Genomic DNA, 19,697 nt, shown 5'->3' with positions numbered 1-19,697 from the left:
TTTCAGGTCCTCTCCATCCCATTTTATCATGTTGGGAGTCAGTGCAGAGGGGCTTGCTGTCTCCTGGGTTTTCACTAGAATATTCTTCCTTTCACCTATTACTGAATGTCCTATTTGTGCCTTACACTAGCATCTCCTAACTGCCTCAACAGGGAGTTTGAGATCCTGTACCCTGAGGTTTCCTCTTCCCAATAGCTTCACCTACCCTCATTAATTAGAAACATACTTTTGACAGAGGAATTTACAGTCTGCATCTGCTAATTATGCAACTTCTTCACTTGATCTTAGCCAAAAGGCCGAGAAGTGATAACTGTGCACTTCTTTATTCATTTCCAGTCCTCTTCACCCTGTTGTTTTCAAGCCATTGGACAGTGAAGTTATTATTAATGAACTCACATACAAAATACAAACATTCCCTGACCCTAAAGGCCCCCAAATGCCCAGCTGTTGTTAAAAGGTACAGCAGAAACTGCTACATCATGAACATACTGATGATGAAGACGTTTATAAAGTTTATTGTACTATCTTAAAAAACAAAACAGAATTGGAATTAATCTTGGAAGGTAATTTCCAAAGCCCCTTAGCCTTTATATGAATTCTAATAAGGACTCCTCATAGGAACCTAGTCCTAGAGGCTTATAATGCCACACACTTCCACCCACCTGTCCCACAGTAAGCAAACTGGGAACAAGACTCATGTTAAGCATAGCTGCGCCCCCATAAATCAAGTTTGAACTGTGTGGGTACATTTATACATGGATTTTTCCAATAAATATATTGGAAAAATTTCCAGACATCTGCAAGAAATTTCAAAAAACTTGTAGACAAATCTTGTAGTCTAGAAATACTGAAAAAATTAAGAAAAAGGTATTAAGAATACAATATATAATGCATATAACATACAAAATATGTGTTAATCAACTGTATATTATCAGTAAGGCTTCCAGTCAACAGTAGGCAACGTTAGTGGTTAAGTTTTGCGGAAGCCAAAAGTTATACACAGATTTTTGACTGCATGGGGGAACTGGTGCCACCAACCTCCATGTTGTTCAAGGGTCAAATGCAGATGAAAGCAATAATTAGAGTAGGGTGGAAATAAAAATGGACAACTGCAGAACACATTATTTTATTTTGACAAAGAAAAAGCAGTAGTTGGCAATTGTAAAAAGTTACCTCTCCAGTAAGATACTATATACCATAAAAATAACAGACCTTTTTCTATACATGAAAACAAGGCCTCAGTTACAGAAAGCACACATCATTGGGTTCCAACTTCATTTAGACAAGCACGCTAAACAATGTGCTAAAGCTTGTGTTAATATAAAAGCTTATTACAGGAACGTGACATACAGGACCACCAACTAGGTTCTTATTCCTCAAAATAAATCTTCCTGAAGCCTTGTTCCCAGAAACATGTCTCTTGCTAGTAGAGCTACATCCAGACTCTAGGCCGGAAGGTAGGGGCCAGTTTTTCTGGTTACTTTCAATATCTTAATCTTCAAGCAAGTAATTAGGGTTAACTACTAAGTAGGGATCCTCTTCATAGCTCTCACTTCCTTCTGTAGAGCCTTTCAGTCCAGCTTGGGTGAGCTCAATCAGAACATGATCCTGTGAAACACAAAGATTTGTCCTGAGGTCTCCAGCAGTAGTGTAAAAATGCCCCATCCACATAATTTGACCCTTCTGAGTATTAGCAACTAGCATTTTCTTCCATTTCTCCTTCATAACCTCTCAGAGAAAGGACTATACCTTAAAATCTTTACCAAGTTTTGCTACACCCCTTTCCCATTAGGATACAGATCTTTTATAACATAAATCTCTTGAAAAATTACAAAATACATAGGCAAGCTCAATGTTGTGATTTTAGTAAGGTTTCCTGGCATACTACATCTTGTAAATATGATTTCAAAAAAGACAAAATACATGAATTTTAAGGTTATGCAATTGTGTAAAATCCTGATAAATATGGTTATCATTCTGTTTATCACTCTGATAAGTGTTCTAATTTCATTTAGTATAAATTTTTAGTTACTAGCCACTCTTTCATATACCACCCGTTCATAATTCAGTTAGAGGTATAATCTAAAGATAATTAACATGGAAAAATTTTCACTCTGAGCTAATAAAAAAAAGTAGAACATGCCACATAGCTTAAATGTACCTGTAAGTTGATCTAAAATACCCACAAATGAGAGGAACTCCTAGCCAAGCCCATATAGAACTCAGGAAATAGTGTTCGATCTTAAGAAGGTAGAAATGTCCTATAGTATGAGCACTACTGCCATCAAGAGGGACTGGACACTTTTAAGATCTCACTTTATGTACTAACAAGCCCTTACAGGAAGAACACTTGATCAGCACAGTGTAATTTCTCTAGTCTTTTGTAAATGAGCTAGCTAGCTCAGGTGGTGTCAAGCTTAAAAAGGTAGCTCCAGTTTAGATCAGCTAATTTTACCAAATGTCCCAAAGTAGACTTGTGGTGTGGGTCAATTTATCTTACACTGATCCCAGAAGGCATTAGGAAGGGAAGGGCTGGCCTGGTGCAAACACACTGCCCAGCACTAGAAAGACAACTCAATGTTTACCACCCCAATTCAGATTTTCATAGATATTATACCACCTAATCATACACTCATCTACTCACACAAGTAAAGGGTTTTTCAGATGATACAATCCTGATAATGTGACACTCATAATATTTATAGAGTGAACACTGTAAAGTGAGCTACAGGGCAATTGAATCTGCCACTTAAACATAAAAATTCAATCACTCATCAAATATTTGATCTATGTGCCAGGCACCACTACAGGTCTTGGAGGTAGAATGATCAATAAAACAAAGTCCCTGGCCTCCTGGTGCTTGCATTCTAGTAAGTCAAACTGAAAACCTAGTGCCAGGCAATGATAAGCACTATGAAGTAACACAAAGCAGGGTTAGGGAGTGATAGCAAGAAGGAAGCTCTTATTATTATTTTTTTAATGTTTATTTATTTTAGAAGGGGTGGAGGGGGACAGGAGGGAGAGAGAGGGAGAAAGAAGATCTGAAGTGCTGATAGTGCAGAGCCTGACGTGAAGCTCAAACCCACGAACTGTGAGATCATGACCTGAGCTGAAGTCGGATACTTAACTGACTGAGCCACCCAGGTGCTCCAGGAGGCTCTTATTTTGATAGGTTAGGCAAGAACCACCTCTTTGAGAAGGTAACATTTGAGCAGACACCAGAATGAAAGAGGGAACCTAGGTAAAGAGACAAAGGACAAGTGCGAAGGTCCTCATGTTTGGTGTGTCTCTGGAATAGTGACAAGGCCAGTATCACTGAGTAGCAACATGAAGAGTCCTATGCAAGAAGGTGAAGAGGTATACACCTAAGGAGGGGTTTGGTTGTAGAGGTTCTGCAGGCCATGTTATGGAGACTGGAAGGAAGAACTGGAAGGTAGGGAATGAAAACGTTTTGATTTGTTAAAAGATCTGTCTGGCTGCTGGACAGAGAGCTAGTACAAAGGGGGACAGTTAGGAGGCTCCTGTGAAAGTTCAGGCATAGTAGCTTGAGTAAATGTGAAGGCGGTGAGAATAGAACACAGAATATATACACTGAAGGCAGGGCTCACAGGATTTGCTGCTTAAAGGAGTGGCTATGAGGGAAAACTGGCATCATGGATGATTCTAACGTGTTTGGCTTACAACTGAATAAATGGGAACACTGTGGGGGTGGGGTGGGGGAAAGAACTGTTTTGCACACATTAAGCATGAGATGCCTATAGTTCACAAGTAGGCAGCTGGTTACCGACATCTGGAGTTTAGAGGAGAGGTGACAGCTGAATCTGGGAGACATCAGTGGATGGATTTAAATTCATAGAACCAAATGAGATCACTTAGGTAATCAATGTAAATACAAAAGAGGTCTGAGGATTGAGTACAGCACTCCATTTAAAAAGTGACAAGACTCAGGAAAAGAGACTAAGAGGAAATAACCAAAGAGATAGGAGAAGACCCAGGAAAATATGGTGACTCAGAAGGAGCAATCAACAGTGACAGACCAATAGGCCAAATATAGAGAATGACCAACTGATGTGAGTAGGGAGGAGGCATGCCTGTAATGATCCTGTTAGAGACTGGAAGAAGTCATAGCACTGGGTAGTGCCACTGTGAGGTAGGTAGGATCAGTAAAGAAGAATCCACTTGATGGGAATGCAAGCTGGTGCAGCCACTCTGGAAAACAGTATGACGGTTCCTCAAAAAACTAAAAATAGAACTACCCTCTGACCCAGCAAATGCACTACTAGGTATTTGTCCACGGGATACAGGTGTGCTGTTTCGAAGGGACACATGCACCCCCATGTTTATAGCAGCACTATCAACAATAGCCAAAGTATGGAAACAGCCCAAATGTCCATTGATGGATGAAGGGATAAAGAAGATGTATATACATACAATGGAGTATTACTCGGCGATCGAAAAGAATGAAATCTTGTCATTTACAACAGATGAACGTAAGGGAAGGGAAACAAAAATAATATAAAAACAGGGAGGGGGACAAAATGACTCACAAATATGGAGAACAAACAGGGTTACTGGAGGGGTTGTGGGAGTGGGGGATGGGCTAAATGGGTAAGGAGCGTTAAGGAATCTACTCCTGAAATCATTGTTGTATGATATGCTAACTAATTTGGTGTAAATAAATAAACAAAACAAAACAAAACAAAATAAATTTTTGGTCTCTATCCCAGACCTACTAAATTACAAATTCTGGGAGTGGTTCCAGTGATCTGCGTTTTAGTAAGTTTTTCAGATGATTCTGGTGCATGCTAAAATTGAGAACCATTGGATTAAATTGAGTTACTCAAGTGAAACCTCCATCTTATTCATTTCCTCAAAATGGCCTCCCTCAGGGCTGTATGTTCCAGGCCCCTTGGAGGTTTATGTATGCCCTGCCCAGAATGCAGTAAAGCTTGTTCTTATCTTTACTATAATGGCTAGATAACTAGTAGAGGTAACATAGTTTCTTCCCCTCCCTCTCATGTGGCACACAGATGGGGCAACGAGTGTGTTAAATGTTAAACCCTTTGACCTCATCACAGTGACCTCTGCATATCCCCGCACCTCCTTGCTTTATAAAATCTGTGGATTAAGTTCTGGACTTTACAAAGGGTATCTGCTTAGCACCTGGATCATCGTCCACGTGACTCCCCTTGTCATTAAGTTACCCGGAATAAAACTCTGCGTATATGGTAAAAAAAAAAAAAAAAAAAAAAAAAAAAAAAGGAAAAGAAAAGAAAAAAGAAGAGTCCACTTGAGATTAGTGGCATGAATTTAAAGTAGGACATGGCACATGATTGTATGCCTTTCTCCAGATACTTTTAACTGCTTGGATATGGCACAGTAAAAACATTTAGATTTAACCAAGGCTGGGGTTTTGCCAATCAAGTAGAACAGAGAAATTATAAAGTGTGAGAAAATAGTGATCATTGGGACAGACCATAGACTGTAAGCTGGGTGATGGGGGAGGTGAGTATGTGGGGAAGATGAAATATAGAAAACAGGCAATAGAGGTCAGAATGCTTGCAGGTTTATGGTAAAGGGAGTGGAGTGGAAAACAAAGATTAAAAATAGTCTGATAGTAAGACCCTAACCCTACCTTCCCAGATTTAACTTAGGTTCTGCTGATTCCAGCAGAGGAAGTCAATTAACTGCTGTAAATTCTCTCTTTTTTACAACTCATAATTCTTTTTTTCCTTTCAATGTTTTTTTTATTTTTGAGAGAGAGAGAGAGAGACAGACCATGAGCAGGGGAGGGCCAGAGAGAAAGGGAGACACAGAATCTGAAGCAGGCTCCAGGCTCTGAGCTGTCAGCACAGAGCCCTACGCAGGGCTCGAACCCACGAACTGCAGTATCATGACCTGAGCCTAAGTCAGGCACTTAACCAACTAAGCCACCCTGGCCCCCCACAACTCATAATTTTAACTAGATCCCAATGATTCAAAATAAATGAACGTCTATGAACCTGCAGGTATGAAGCATGGACTCCCTCCCTCATTAATAAGCAAGAGTAGCTATGTACGTACATAGTGGGTGAGTCGATGGATGACTTTCTCTATAATTCTCTTTTTATTTATAAGTTCCTCTTCAGAATCTATTTCTGATTCGATTTCCTTCAAATACCAGTTAACAAGCTCACTCCTCTTTAATGCAGACTCATCCTCTTCTGCAACAAAAAATACATTTCAAAAGGATTAAATTTGCCTTCTAGCAAATTGTATTGCCAATCCTTGGGGTTTGCATACACAAGATAATGTACAGATTAGATAACCATCAACCTGTCAGAAAGAATACCTGCTAAAATAAGGTTTGCAATGTTCCAGTGTAAGCCTGAAATAACCTGTCATATTACTTGTATTAAAGTATGCCTCCCCTCACTTTATCCTGAGGAAAAAAATCTAATAAAATAGAGATTATAAGAAACAAGTTTCTTGAAGCTATTAATATTTCAAAGTATGAAGCTGTTTCCTTCACCTTCTATGAGAATGTTTGCCAATAGTAATTGACAGCATAAATTAGCAACAGCAAGCAAAACTTCTTAAACATAACTTTTCCTCTTTGGAATAAGGAAGATTTTACACAGCTGAACCAAGAAGTGAAATCCAAGGGCATTACTCAAAATAAAAAATTATCAACTTATTTCAGCAAGGTCTATCTATACTGAATGATTATCTACTTTGTCAAAGTCCAAAGCAGAAGTCCAAATTCACAAGAAAAGATGGAACCTGGATAATAGCGTAACTATCACAGAAGCAAAGTATTAATAAGAGAAAACTCTTAGTCTTGGTTCTAGCTACTGTTAATAAAATGAAAAATTAAAAATAGGAAAATTCCAGCTTTACTGACAATGGCTTTGAAAAGTTTTATTATGGGTGTACTGAAACTTCAGTGGTTGGTCTAAATGTTCTCGGTAAGTGACCTTCTTGGCTTAAAGTTGTATTCTCTGTGCTGGACTAGAGAACAGCTGTCCACCTGAAGACTGAGAATTCATTACTACTAGGTGAACAGTATTTTTTTTCTAAGGAAAAGAAGATCTAGCAGAATTTATCTGTGGAATGCATACAGTGCCTGGGCGCTAACCATTATCTTTGCTCCATCAATGGTTTGCCATGTTTAAAATTTGACTACATGAGAAAAAGACAAATGAAATACAATGTGAACACAAGAACATGTGAGCTCCCAAAAGTTTTTATGTGAGAAGAGGGTGGGAGGGCTAAAACCTGTTTGTCATACTGGCCTCTTTATTGCCTTCTCTCCTCCCCCCCACTGGTCTACAACTCCCAAGGGGCAAAAACTACAGGATTCAAATCTTTAGTAAGCTAAGACAACCTCACTGTTCTCTTCCTTCCACAGACAGGACACTGTGATGAGAGTGTCCAGAAGCCAGCATTTTTGGACTTTTAAATAAGAATTATCTGAGTGCTAACCAGCAAACTAAAGTTTAAGTTCAACACCTTGATTTCATCATTTTCTATGCCAACTACAGGCATGGTGGAATAGCATAGTAAAGCAGTTAATTAAGATAGGCAGGATACTAGTGTCCAGATATCACACTTTATATACAGAGAAATGAGGATTTTACTTCATTTTTAGGTATAGAATGTACCTGTGCCAATATGGTCTTTTCAGTTCAATTACTTGCCTACAAAAATAAATAACCTAGAGTCATCCATTTGAAGTAAAGCCATTGTCAGGAACAGTGATTTTGCATCTGTAAAAACATTTAAGTGCTTCTTTATATATTATCAGATCCTAACTTCTGATTCTCAAAAATATTAAAATAGGTGAAGGACATTAAAAAATGATCTTTGTCTGACAATGAACTTGTGGGTGAAAGGTCCAGACTGTCAGATATACCGATACATTTTCTTTGGCAAAGTGAGCCTCTATAACAACTTATGATCTCTTCCGACAAAAGTCTTTATCAGTTAGAAGTGGCTTATACAAATACAACTTATATGAATGACTAAGCATGTGGCCATACTAGGTAAAGCCTTACCTTCCTCCATCTTTCTGAGGTGAAGCACAATAAGGTTAGAGATTCGGCAGTACTCAGAGAAGCCCAGCCTTAAGGAGGCTTTAGGAACAAAATCTTGGTTTATGTCTTCACTGTGGCCATTGATTCCATTCACAGGAGCAGGGCTGTCAACATGACCTAAGTGAAATATCAACCATCTGAATCTTGTTTTTGTGCCTCCAACACTCCCCCATCAAATGTTTATATAAGTATACTACTTCTATTTTAATACTAACTTCTACACAAGCATATAGTTACACTATTTAGTCATTTTACAAATAAATTAGAAACAAATTTGTAAATGCTAATAGTGAAAACAGAAACTAATTTGGAAGGAATGGGAAGGATGGCAGTTATGAAGATTCCCTGATCTAAAAGTTCATTTGCTGCTTCAGATTCGGTGTCTCCCTCTCTCTCTGTCTTTCCCCTACTTGCACTCTCTCACTCAAAAATAAACATTGAAAAAAAACCCCAAACAAACAGGGTTGGGGGGGCACTGGGTGGCTCAGTTGGTTAAGCGTCTGACTACAGCTCAGGTCATGAGCTCGTGGTCCATGAGTTTGAGCCCTGTGCCAGGCTCTGTGCGGACAGCTCAGAGCCTGGAGCCTATTTCGGATTTTGTGTCTCCCTCTCTCTGTGTCCTTCCCCAACTTGCGCTCTCTCTCTCTCAAAACTAAATAAACATTAAAAAAAATTTTTTTTAAGTTCATTTGCAATATTATACACAAAATGTGAAAATCTGTTATTTGTCTGTTTTTTGGTTTTTTTAAAGTTTATTTATTTTGAGAGAGAGAGCGAGAGCACAAATGGAGGAACAGAGACAGGGAGAGAGAAAGAATCCCAAGCAGTCTCTGCACTGTCAGCAGAGTCTGATGTGGGGCTCAAACTCACAAACCATGAGATCATAACCTGAGCCAAAATCAAGAGTCGGATGCTTAACTGACGCCCCAGTATTTATCTGTTTTAATGTAGTCAAGAACATGTTTTTACTTCAAAAGCAAAATAACAATAAATCAGGCCAGGAAATTAAGTTCACTGTCACCATTTTGGTGTATTTTCTTCCAATCTTTCACACATAGATATTCTATATGAATTATTTAATTGTATTTTACCTTGTAAACAGTTAGTACAATTCAATATCCATTTTTTCCCTTTTGCTATACAGACTTCAAAACCATCAACAAGTGCACTTTTATCATAATATCTCAGAGAACATTTTAGTTCTTAACTCCAGAACAGTAAATGAACAAGTATCTCACCATTGATGCCATCTGGGCCCTCATCTACCTCCATCTGGGCCTCTTCTTCTTGATCTAGGTTGACATCGGGTGTTTCTACACGGATGATTGACTTATTCAGTAACCTGAAAGCTTCCTTCACATGTTTAGGCTGGACCTAAACCAATCAAGATGAAGTAAATCAGAAAGTCAGTCTTCTTGATATACCAAACAGATTCTCTCCTTACCAAATCATAGTGGCATTTTAACTTTTCTCACACTCTCCCTCTCTCACACACACATAAAATACGTGATAACACCGTAAGTTCACCAGAATGGCTTAAAAGGACCAACAATATATGGTATTGGAAATAATGTAGAACAACTTTCATTCATTGCTGGTGGGAATATAAATTGATACAACCACTAAAGGAAAACCATTTTGGCAGTCTTTACTGATCTGAACACACGTATAACCTCTGACCCAACAATTCTACTTCTAGTGAACAGAAATGCACACACACATATATGCCATACAGACCAAAAGACATGTATCATAAGAACCCAAACTGGAAACTATCCAAATGCCCATTAACAGAAGAATGGGTGAGTCATTGTGATTTATTAACAGAATATTACACAGCACAAAAATGGAAAAACTAGTATTACATAAAACTCAGATGATATTTTATAGTTTTAATTCTGTATGAAAAAAACAGACACAAGGGGGAACATATTCTAGGACTGCATTTATACAAAGTAATCCTTGTATCTTTAAGGTTATCATTAAACCCTCACTTCTGTGATCAAATAATCTTTGACAAAGGTGCCAAGCCCACACCTTGGGGAATGGATAGTCTCTTCAACAAATGTTACTGGGCAAACTGGATATCTTTTATGATAAAGAATGAAGTTAGACCCCTGCCTGACATCACATACAAAATTAACTCAAAATAGTTTGAAGACCTAAAACTATAAAACATTATGTAAGAAAACACAGGAAAAAAGCCTCAGGACACTGGATTTGATAATAGTGTCAAAAGCACAGGCAACAAAGGGGTAAACTGACAAATGAAATGATATCCCATTCAAAAACTTCTGAGCATCAAGTGAAACAATCAACAGAGTAAAAAAGGCAATCTACAGAATGGGAGAACTTATCTGCACATTATAAATTTGATAAGGGATTAATATTCAAAACACAGAGAATACCCATGTTCACCACAGCATTAATCACAACAGCCAAGAGGTGGAAGCAACCCAAATGCCCATTGATGGATCAATGGATAAACAAAATGTGGTACACAGCATCCCCCTTATTCTCAGGGATTATGTTCCAAGACCCCAGTGGATGCATAAACCATAGATAGTACTTAATCTTACATATACTGTTTTTCTTATTCATACATATGTCTGATAAAGTTTAATTTATAAATTAGGTACAGTAAGAGCTTAACAATAATAAAATAGAACAGTTATAGCAATGTACTTAATAAAAGTTATGTGAATGTGGTGTCTCTCAAAATAACACTGCATTGTACTCACCCTTCTTTTGATGAGATGATGTAGCTTTAGGCTACTACTGACTTTCTGACAATACTTCAGGAGGATCACCTACCTATTAATGGTAACTCACCTCTATATGTACTCCATAACCTGGGAGATGATTATTTCATTATATTAATCAAACTGAATTCAATAAATACTTCACAGCAACCTTCTTCAAGGGAGAAATCCCAGCACTGTGTATCTTATGAGCACTCAACAGTATATCAAAGATAAAAACATGCTTATAAACCAATAAATCAATTTCTCTTTCCTCCCATTATGTTAAAGTGACTTTGATACCTCATCACAGCAGTGCATTCGAGCCATTGCTTCAGAGAGACGGATCATGCTCTCAAGTTGTCGCACTGTAATCCTCCACGAAGACTTGATTACTCCAGACCCATCCCTCTGGCGGAGACGTTTATATTGTTCCACAATGAAGTCCTCTGACTCTTTAGAAATCTGTTTCAGAACATCACTGAAGTCAGGGCTTTTCTACTTGATGGGAGTGGCATTAAATGTAAGTTTAAGAGCCTTCCAGGTAGAGACACTTTGGGGAAGTGAGAGGGTCAAAACTTTGAAGTCAATGACAATTAATACTGAAATACCTTTCAAAAGAAACTAAGGACACCTGTGAATTTCATATGCTAATTTTATGAAGAGGAAGAGAACAGGGTTAGTATTTAAGCAAATGCCATTTTTCTTCTTATTTTTTTTAATGTTTATTTTTGAGAGAGAGAGAGACAGACAGAGTGTGAGCAGGGGAGGGGCAGAGAGAGGGAGACACAGAATCCAAAGCAGGCTCTAGGCTCTGAGCTGTCAGCACAGAGCTCGACATGGGGCTCAAATCCATAAACCGCAAGATCATGACCTTAGTTGAAGTCGGATGCTTAACTGAGCCACCCAGGTGCCCCGCAAATGCCATTTCTAAGATACATAGCAAGCTGAAGCAGTGGAAAAGGATGTAATGTCTTTTAAATTTGTTGAATAATAACAACAAAGTAAGAATACTAAAAGAATACTCAGTTTTTCAGAGTAAGGAACTCAGCCTATTAAAGAAGCATGCCAAGGTCACAGAGGGATGAGTACACAGTCTAGAGAACAAAAGCCTCTTTACACATATGTATCCAATAACCCTTGATTTTAAATGCCTCATTAAGCTTTTTTAACGACAGTGAAAATCAATCTCAATATTATGGATAATCAGTGAAGTGACAGATAACTAATTCCTTTGGGTAAAGTCCCAAAAGTTGAGCCAGAAAATAGTGTAAAAATCTCATCCAGAATCAATTTTTTTTCTTTTTGTATTCTACTTTAGGAAAATGTCAAACAAAACAAATTTTGAAATTTACTTTAAAAGTGAATGTTCTGGATCTAGTACAGATTCAACTCAATAAACATCAATTACTGTAAAATATTAATCCACATTAATCACAATGACCTAAAGGAATCCAAACTTTTCCTCAAAGAAAGATCCAAGTAGACTACTGACTTAAGCTCATACAATTTTAAGATACTTAGGAATAAGGGGGCACCTGGGTCGCTCAGTAGGTTAAGCACCAACTTCAGCTCAGGTCATGATCTCATAGTTCATGAGTTTGAGCCCCATGTCCGGCCCTGTGCTGACAGCTCAGAGCCTGGAGCCTGCTTCAGAGCCTGTGTCTCTCTCTCTCTCTCAAAAATAAAATAAAAACATTAAAAGATTCTTAGGAATAATGGCTGAAATAAAAGTACATCCTACTTTATTTGGTTATTCAAAATTCTTCACCCATTAAAAATCCACGCACCGCCCCCCACCCCAACTTTCTAAGTAGGCTCAATGCCCAGCGTGGAGCCCAATGCAGGGCTTGAACTCACAACCTCAGATCAAGACCTGAGCCAAGATCAAGAGTTGGATGCTTAACCGACTGAGCCACCCAGGCGAACCCCCCGCCCCCATCAAAATCCTTTTATTAGCACTCAACAAAAGAACATTTTTAGAAAATTCCCTCTTCTTAACTCTCTGAAGAAACATTGTTCTCAAAACAAAACCCTCAAAAAGAAAAAACCAAACAAGCATAGGTTAATTTTCATAGAACCCTATTATGCCGTATTAAATGCCGTACTCCAGTACAAAAGGACGAGTTAGTTACCTTGGGTTTAAACTGTCTTGCAAAGAGAAGATACCTCCTGATATCATCAAGGGAATAGACACGATCAATTGAATCCTCAATTCTTGAATGCAAGTCTACTATACGTCTGGCAATAGCATAATCTGTAACCTAATTCAAAAGAAGAAAATCACTTTGATCAGTCACAACGATATCCACTTCAGATTATCCCTGGGATTAATAATTTATAGCTAAAAACAAGCTCTAATATGCCACTGAAACATGTATTAACGGGTACCAAGTTTCTGAGCAAAGTTTGGTACAGTTTCATTTCAAATCTAGGAAGTTTAATGCGTACCTTTGCCCTACTCTAAGAATATTCCTGAAGGAATTGACTGACTTTAATAACAATAGCAGAAAAAAAAAAAAAAAAATAACAATAGCAGAATTAAGTTTTTAGGGTACCCGGTGTATGCCAGGCACTGTTGCCCTAAGTGTGCCTGGAAGCATTAATTCATGTAACCCTCACAAAAATCTTATTAATTGGTAACATTATCTCCATTTTACAGCTATGTAAATTGAGACCCAGAGAGGTCAAGTGCCTTGTCTGACATCACAGTAAGTAATGGAGCCATGATTTGAACAGTCTAGCTTCAGAGTCTATGCTCTTAGCCACAGTATTATATTGCTGCTTGTGAACAGATAATCATTACAGGATTGTTATTAACATTGAAAAAAAAAAAAACACTAAAAATATGGAATTTAATCTCATACGGTACACAAAAAAAGCCAAAGATATATAAAAAAAAATGTTAATAAGTGCATAAATGGTACATGGGTGTTACATGCACAATTCTATTTCTTAAAACTTCTCTAAGCTTGAAATTATTTCCCTTTAAAAAACTTCAAAAACTATCTTAATGAACCATTCACAAACAAAAATATATGAAAATCAGACACTCCCTGGGAATGCAAGCTGATGCAGCCACTCTGGAAAACAGTATGGAGGTTCCTCAAAAAACTAAAATAGAACTACCCTACAACCCAGCAATTGCACTACTAGGCATTTATTCAAGGGATACAGGTGTGCTGTTTCGAAGGTACACATGTACCCCCATGTTTATAGCAGCATTATCAACAATAGCCAAAATATGGCAAGAGCCCAAATGTCCATCAATAGATGAATGGATAAAGAAGATGTGGTATATATATACAATGGAGTATTACTCGGCAATCAAAAAGAATGAAATCTTGCCATTTGCAACTATGTGGATGGAACTGAAGGGTATAATGCTAAGTGAAATCAGTCAGTCAGGGAAAAACAAAAATCCTATGACTTCACTCATATGAGGACTTTAAGAGACAAAACAGATGAACATAAGGGAAGGGAAACAAAAATAATATAAAAACAGGGAGGGGGACCAAACAGAAGAGACTCATAAATATGGAGAACAAACTGAGGGTTACTGGAGGGGTTGTGGGAGGGGGAATGGGCTAAAGGGTAAGGGGCACTAAGGAATCTACTCTTGAAATCATTGTTGCACTATATGCTAACTAACTTGGATGTAAATTAAAAAAAAAAATTAAATTAAAAAAAAAAGAAAAAGAAAATCAGACACTCCCAGCTATGAGTGAGGGTAAAGACAGGGAAGGGGGAGGATTGGGTTAGAGAGAGAGAGGGAGAGAGAATCCCAAGCAGGCTCCAAGCTCAGCACAGAGCCTGATGTGGGGCTTGAACTCAGAATCATGAGATCATGACCTGAGCCAAAATCAAATTAGACGCTTAACCAATTGAGCCACCCAGGGCCCCCAGCAAAAAATTCTAATAAAAATCTTAAAGAGTGTGGCTGGGAGTTAGCTGTCAAGTTTTTTTTATTTCTTGATAATTAAAAAAAATAGTAATGAAAACAACAAAACTCCATATTCCTCAACATAATTAAGTGGAACTAACAATTCAAATGACTTTATTTTGATTTGCTCAATAAACCTTTTGCCCAACCCTGTAGCATTCTGAAAGAAATGAAAGTCAGTGCAAATAAATGCACCAGCTGTTCAGAAGTACATGCTGCAGCCTAGTCTCCTTCAGTTACTCAAACTGGAAATAAAAAGGAAGCCCACAGTGACACTTCACACGGTTACCTCATTACATTCATCCACAAGTATAAAGAAGAGATCAAATCGGGACATGATGGGAGCTGACAAATTTATATTTTGTTTCAACGATTTTGATCTGTCATAGTGTCCACTGATTGGGTTCGCTGCTGCCAAAATGGATGTCCTGGCATTCAGAGTAGCCTGACCACAAAAGAAATCATTGTCACAGGTTTAAAAAAGACATTTGGAATGGCTAATAAATATAGGACAAATGCTCAATCTTACTCATAATAAACTGAACGCAAACCAAAATACCTTAAGTAAGACATCATTTTTTACCTACTGAATCATCAAAATTAAAGTCTGATAATGTACAGCAAACAGGCACTCCCACATAAGGTGGTGGTATGACATACACACACTTTAAAGCCAGTAATTTCTTGTTAGGAATTTATCTTGCAGTTAGGTACAGGAAGATGTGTGTTCAAGGATATTTACTACAATATGGCTTGTAATCAAAGGCTGAAAATGACCAAATGTCACTCTATAGAAGAATAATGAGCCAAAATGAGGAACAAAGATTTGAAAACCATGTGGTAATAAAAACACTAAAATGGATCTAATATATGCTGGCATAGAAAGATTGCCAAAATAAAATTATGAAGTTAAATGAGCAAGGAAGTAAACTGTATGTATTATGCTTATTTATGTATGAAAAATTCCTAAAAGAGCTTAACTTCAATATATACTCTGAATATTTACTGGTGATAGGAGTTGCAGGGGAAGATTTCGTCTTTTAATTTCTATTTTACTGTAGCGCTTTAATTTTCCTTACCTACTTGGATGCATTACTTTTATTTACAAAGTTTAGTTTCTCACTAATGTTGGTTACAATATTATGCTTATTATTTTCTTTTAAATAATCTATTGAGTTTGATTATTTTTGTTACAACTGGAAGCATGCACTGTCAGAAAATAGAAGCTTTGTGGAAAATTTGAGGAGTAAAATGCTAAAAATTTCATCAGTACTTCCTCTACTTTCTGTGATAGTAAAACATGTTCAAAGTACCCTAAAAAAGCGCCTATAATTTGGATTAATAATCCTCAGGGCTATGTGTCCCATTTCAACAATCAGCATTTCATGTTGAATAATGCATTTTATTCTAGTGAACATCTCTAGAACTACACTAATATTTAAGGCTAAGGCATGATGCAGCAGAACAGAGGTGGACACACATACCTTCACTCCTGCTTTAGTGATGGAGATGGTCTGCTGTTCCATAGCTTCGTGAATAGCAACTTGATCCCGCACATCCATCTTATCAAATTCATCAATACAACATACACCCTTGTAACCAAACAAATCTAGCATAAGAAACTGCCTTTGAGATGTCTTGAAATGGCAAGATATACTTGAAATGGCAAATATAAATTTAAGTTTGTTACCAGAAACCTTTCCATTCTCTAAACAACTCTAAGATAGGTAATTAAGCAACTTTTTTTAAACAAATTTTTTAAACTTTTTATTTGAAAGAGAGAGAATACACATGAGCAGGGAGAGGAGCAGAGGGAGAGAGAGAGAATCTTAAGCAGGCTCCATGCTCAGCACAGAGTCTGAAGAGGGGCTCAATCCCCTGACCCTGGGATCATGACCTGACCCGAAGTCAAGAGTTGGACACTCAACTGAATGAGTCACCCAGGTGCCCCAGTAAATAAGCAATCTTAATTTCCTCTGCTAGAGTAGGATAGTTCAACAGATTACAGAGTTAGAAGGAATCATATACTTTGACCCATTTTAAACTATGAGCAAGATTAAAAACATAGTTACTGGGGTGCCTGGGAAGCTCAGTTGGTTGAGTGTCCAAGTCTTGATTTTGGCGTAGGTCATGATCTCCCGTTTTTTTAAGCTCGAGCCCCACACTGGGCTCCACACTATTAGGATTCTTTTTCTCCCTCTCTGCCCCTCCTCAACTCGTGTTTTTTTCTCTCTCTCTCAATAAATAAACTTAAAAAAACAACAACAAAAAAAACCCTACAGTTACTTATTGCATTTTTATTCAACACCAAAATCTTGTGTAAACCTCTAGGTCAAATATTCTGGGTCCCCTCAGCATTGATTTTAGGCTGAGGAAATGAAGGGTAAAGTTGCAATTACAAATGTGTATCTACACCTTATATGCCTTCATAGATCTAACAGATCTATGTCAAATACATGTAAAAGGCAACAAACATACTCATAGAGGTGTCACTGTCTGGAAAGGAAAAAATGCTGGGAATTACTAATCACAGCAAACACACATGCTCAGGGCAGGCAATACATTCTAGAGAAGCTCAGAAAGTGATTAATGAGGAAAAGATCAATGAAATTCTAGATTAATAAAACTGATTTATTAAAAATGGCTTTTTAAAAGTTTATTTTGAGAGAGCCCATGCATGTGAAGGGAGGGGCAGAGAGAGAGAAAGGGAGAAGGGAATCCCAAGCAGGCTCCACACTGTCAGCCCAGAGTCCAATGCAGGGCTTGATCCCACAAACTGTGAGATAATGATCTGAGCTGAAATCAAGAGTTGGACCCTCAACCGACTGAGCCACCCAGGCACCCTAAAAATAGCTTTTTTAAAGGCTATTTTCTTAATAGAAACTTACAGGCATTTAATGATAGGGTAGGGGCTATTCTGATTTCTTTATATCCAAAAGTATAAAATGTCCTTACATTATCAGCCAGCATCAAAGCTCCAGCTTCAATGACAAATTCATGAGATTCTTCATCTCTCACAACAGCTGCTGTTAAGCCAGCAGCACTGGATGCTTTGCCACTGGTGTAGACAGCTCTGGGGCTGAACTCCTCCACATGCCTGTTCAAGGTTATCATATTCATTAATACATACTACAAAGCATCCTTTCTAGAAATGTCAGCTGACAGGGTTTATGTCAATCAAGAATTTATTATTTCTTAACATTTGAGAAAGGCATTAGCATAAACAATTCATAAAGGCATATATCACAGACTAAACAGAACGCCTTATCTCCTTTGGCCTTTTTAATCAATTTAAATCCATTCCTATCAAATTGGAAAATGAAGTTCATACATGACAAAAACACCATTTTAAAGGAAGCCTTTAATAATAAACAGTAAACATTTAGGCAACAATGATCTATTCGAAGGCTCTGCACTTAAGAAACTAAAAAAGACAAAACTAGATGTGAGACTTATTCCAAAAATGCAAGGCTGGTTTAATACCTAAAATCAGTAACATGCCATATCAACAGAATAAAGAACTATCTTGACAGAAGCAGGAAAAGCATGTGACAAAATCTAATACCCTTTCATTTTAAAAACTCAACAAACTAGAAATAGAAGAGAATTTCCCACAACTTAAAAAGGGTATCTCTGAAAACCCACAGCTAACATCATACTTGGTCAAAGATTAATGCTTTCTCTCTAAAATCTAGAACAAGACACAGATGTTCACTCTTGCCATATCTATTCAACATTATACTGAAAGGTCTAGCCAGGGCAACTGGGAAAGAAAAAAGGGCACCTAGATTTAAAAGGAAGAACAACTATCACTATTTGCAGATAACATGAGCTTGTAGATACAAAATCCTAGGGAATCTACTGAAACAGAATGAGTTCTTGCAAGGCTGAAAGATAAGAGATCAACAGTCTATTGTATTTCTATACACTTATAGTGAACAACCCAAAAATGAAAATAAGAAAATAGTTTTCCATTTATGATAGCATCAAAAAGAATAAAATACTTATGAACAAACTTAACAAGAGAAGCACAAGCTTATACCATGAAAACTAAAAAACACTGTTCAAAAAAATTAAAACCTAAATAAATGGAAAGACATCCGATGTTTACGGATGAGAAGACTTAATATTGTTAAAAAGATAATTTACCTCAAATTGATCTACAGTTTAATGCAATCTCTATTAATGTCACAACTAGCTTCTTTGTAGAAACTCACAAAGCTGATCCTAAAATTCTTGATCCTAAAACTCAAGGCACCCAGAATAGCCAAAACAATCTGAAAAAGAACAATTAGTTGGAGGACTCACACTTCCTGATTTTTATTATTTATTTTTGAGAGAGAGAGAGAGAGAGAGACAGAGACAGAGAGAGAACATGTGCATGTGAGCAAGGGAGAGGGGCAGAGGGAGAGAGGGAGAATCCCAAGCAGGTTCTTCATCGAGCATGGAGCTCCAACGTGGGGCTCGATACCATGACTCTGAGATCATGACCTGAGTCAAAATCAAGAGTTGGAAACTCAAATGACTGAGACAGCCAGGCAGCCCTCATACTTCCTGATTTTATTTTTTTAATGTTTATTTTTACTTTTATTTTTGAGAGAGAGAGAGAATGCATGTGAGCAGGGGAGGGGCAAAGAAGGGGTTGGGGGGGGGCGGAACAGAGGATCTGAAACAGGCTTTGTGCTGACAGCACAGAACTCACAAACCTGTGAGATCATGCCCTGAGGTGAAGTTGGACACTTAACTGACTGAGCCACTCAGGCACCCCACACTTTCTGATTTTAGGACTTACTACAAAACTACAGTAGTCAAGATAGTGTGGTATTGGCCTAAAGAGAGACATAGAGATTATGAAATATAATTGTGAGTCTAGAAATAAACCCTCATATTTATAGTCAACTGATTTTCAACAAGGGTCCCAAAACATTTCAATAAGGA

At 37.7% G+C, this 19,697-nt stretch overlaps 1 protein-coding gene across 1 annotated transcript in view; it reads right to left on the bottom strand.

The window, feature by feature from the left end:
• Window positions 1-1,110: 1,110 nt before the first annotated feature.
• The window catches only part of MCM6 (minichromosome maintenance complex component 6), a 38,672-nt gene continuing 20,085 nt past the window's right edge, over window positions 1,111-19,697 (bottom strand). Inside the window, exons 9-17 of the mRNA XM_019454825.2 lie at window positions 17,715-17,856; window positions 16,244-16,351; window positions 15,049-15,204; window positions 12,952-13,080; window positions 11,120-11,281; window positions 9,314-9,449; window positions 8,037-8,192; window positions 6,064-6,203; window positions 1,111-1,608 (exon numbers count right to left, since the gene is read on the bottom strand). Coding sequence (XP_019310370.1) covers window positions 1,492-1,608; window positions 6,064-6,203; window positions 8,037-8,192; window positions 9,314-9,449; window positions 11,120-11,281; window positions 12,952-13,080; window positions 15,049-15,204; window positions 16,244-16,351; window positions 17,715-17,856 — 1,246 coding nt within the window. The 3' untranslated portion in view covers window positions 1,111-1,491. The remainder of the gene's footprint in view (window positions 1,609-6,063; window positions 6,204-8,036; window positions 8,193-9,313; window positions 9,450-11,119; window positions 11,282-12,951; window positions 13,081-15,048; window positions 15,205-16,243; window positions 16,352-17,714; window positions 17,857-19,697) is intronic.

Source organism: Panthera pardus, unplaced genomic scaffold (assembly GCF_024362965.1).
Source record: "Panthera pardus isolate Hobbes unplaced genomic scaffold, ASM2436296v1 HiC_scaffold_10, whole genome shotgun sequence".
NCBI classification, from domain to species: domain Eukaryota; kingdom Metazoa; phylum Chordata; class Mammalia; order Carnivora; family Felidae; genus Panthera; species Panthera pardus.
The sequence above is the reverse complement of the archived record's forward strand: the minus strand, read 5'-3'. Positions and strand labels throughout refer to the sequence as shown.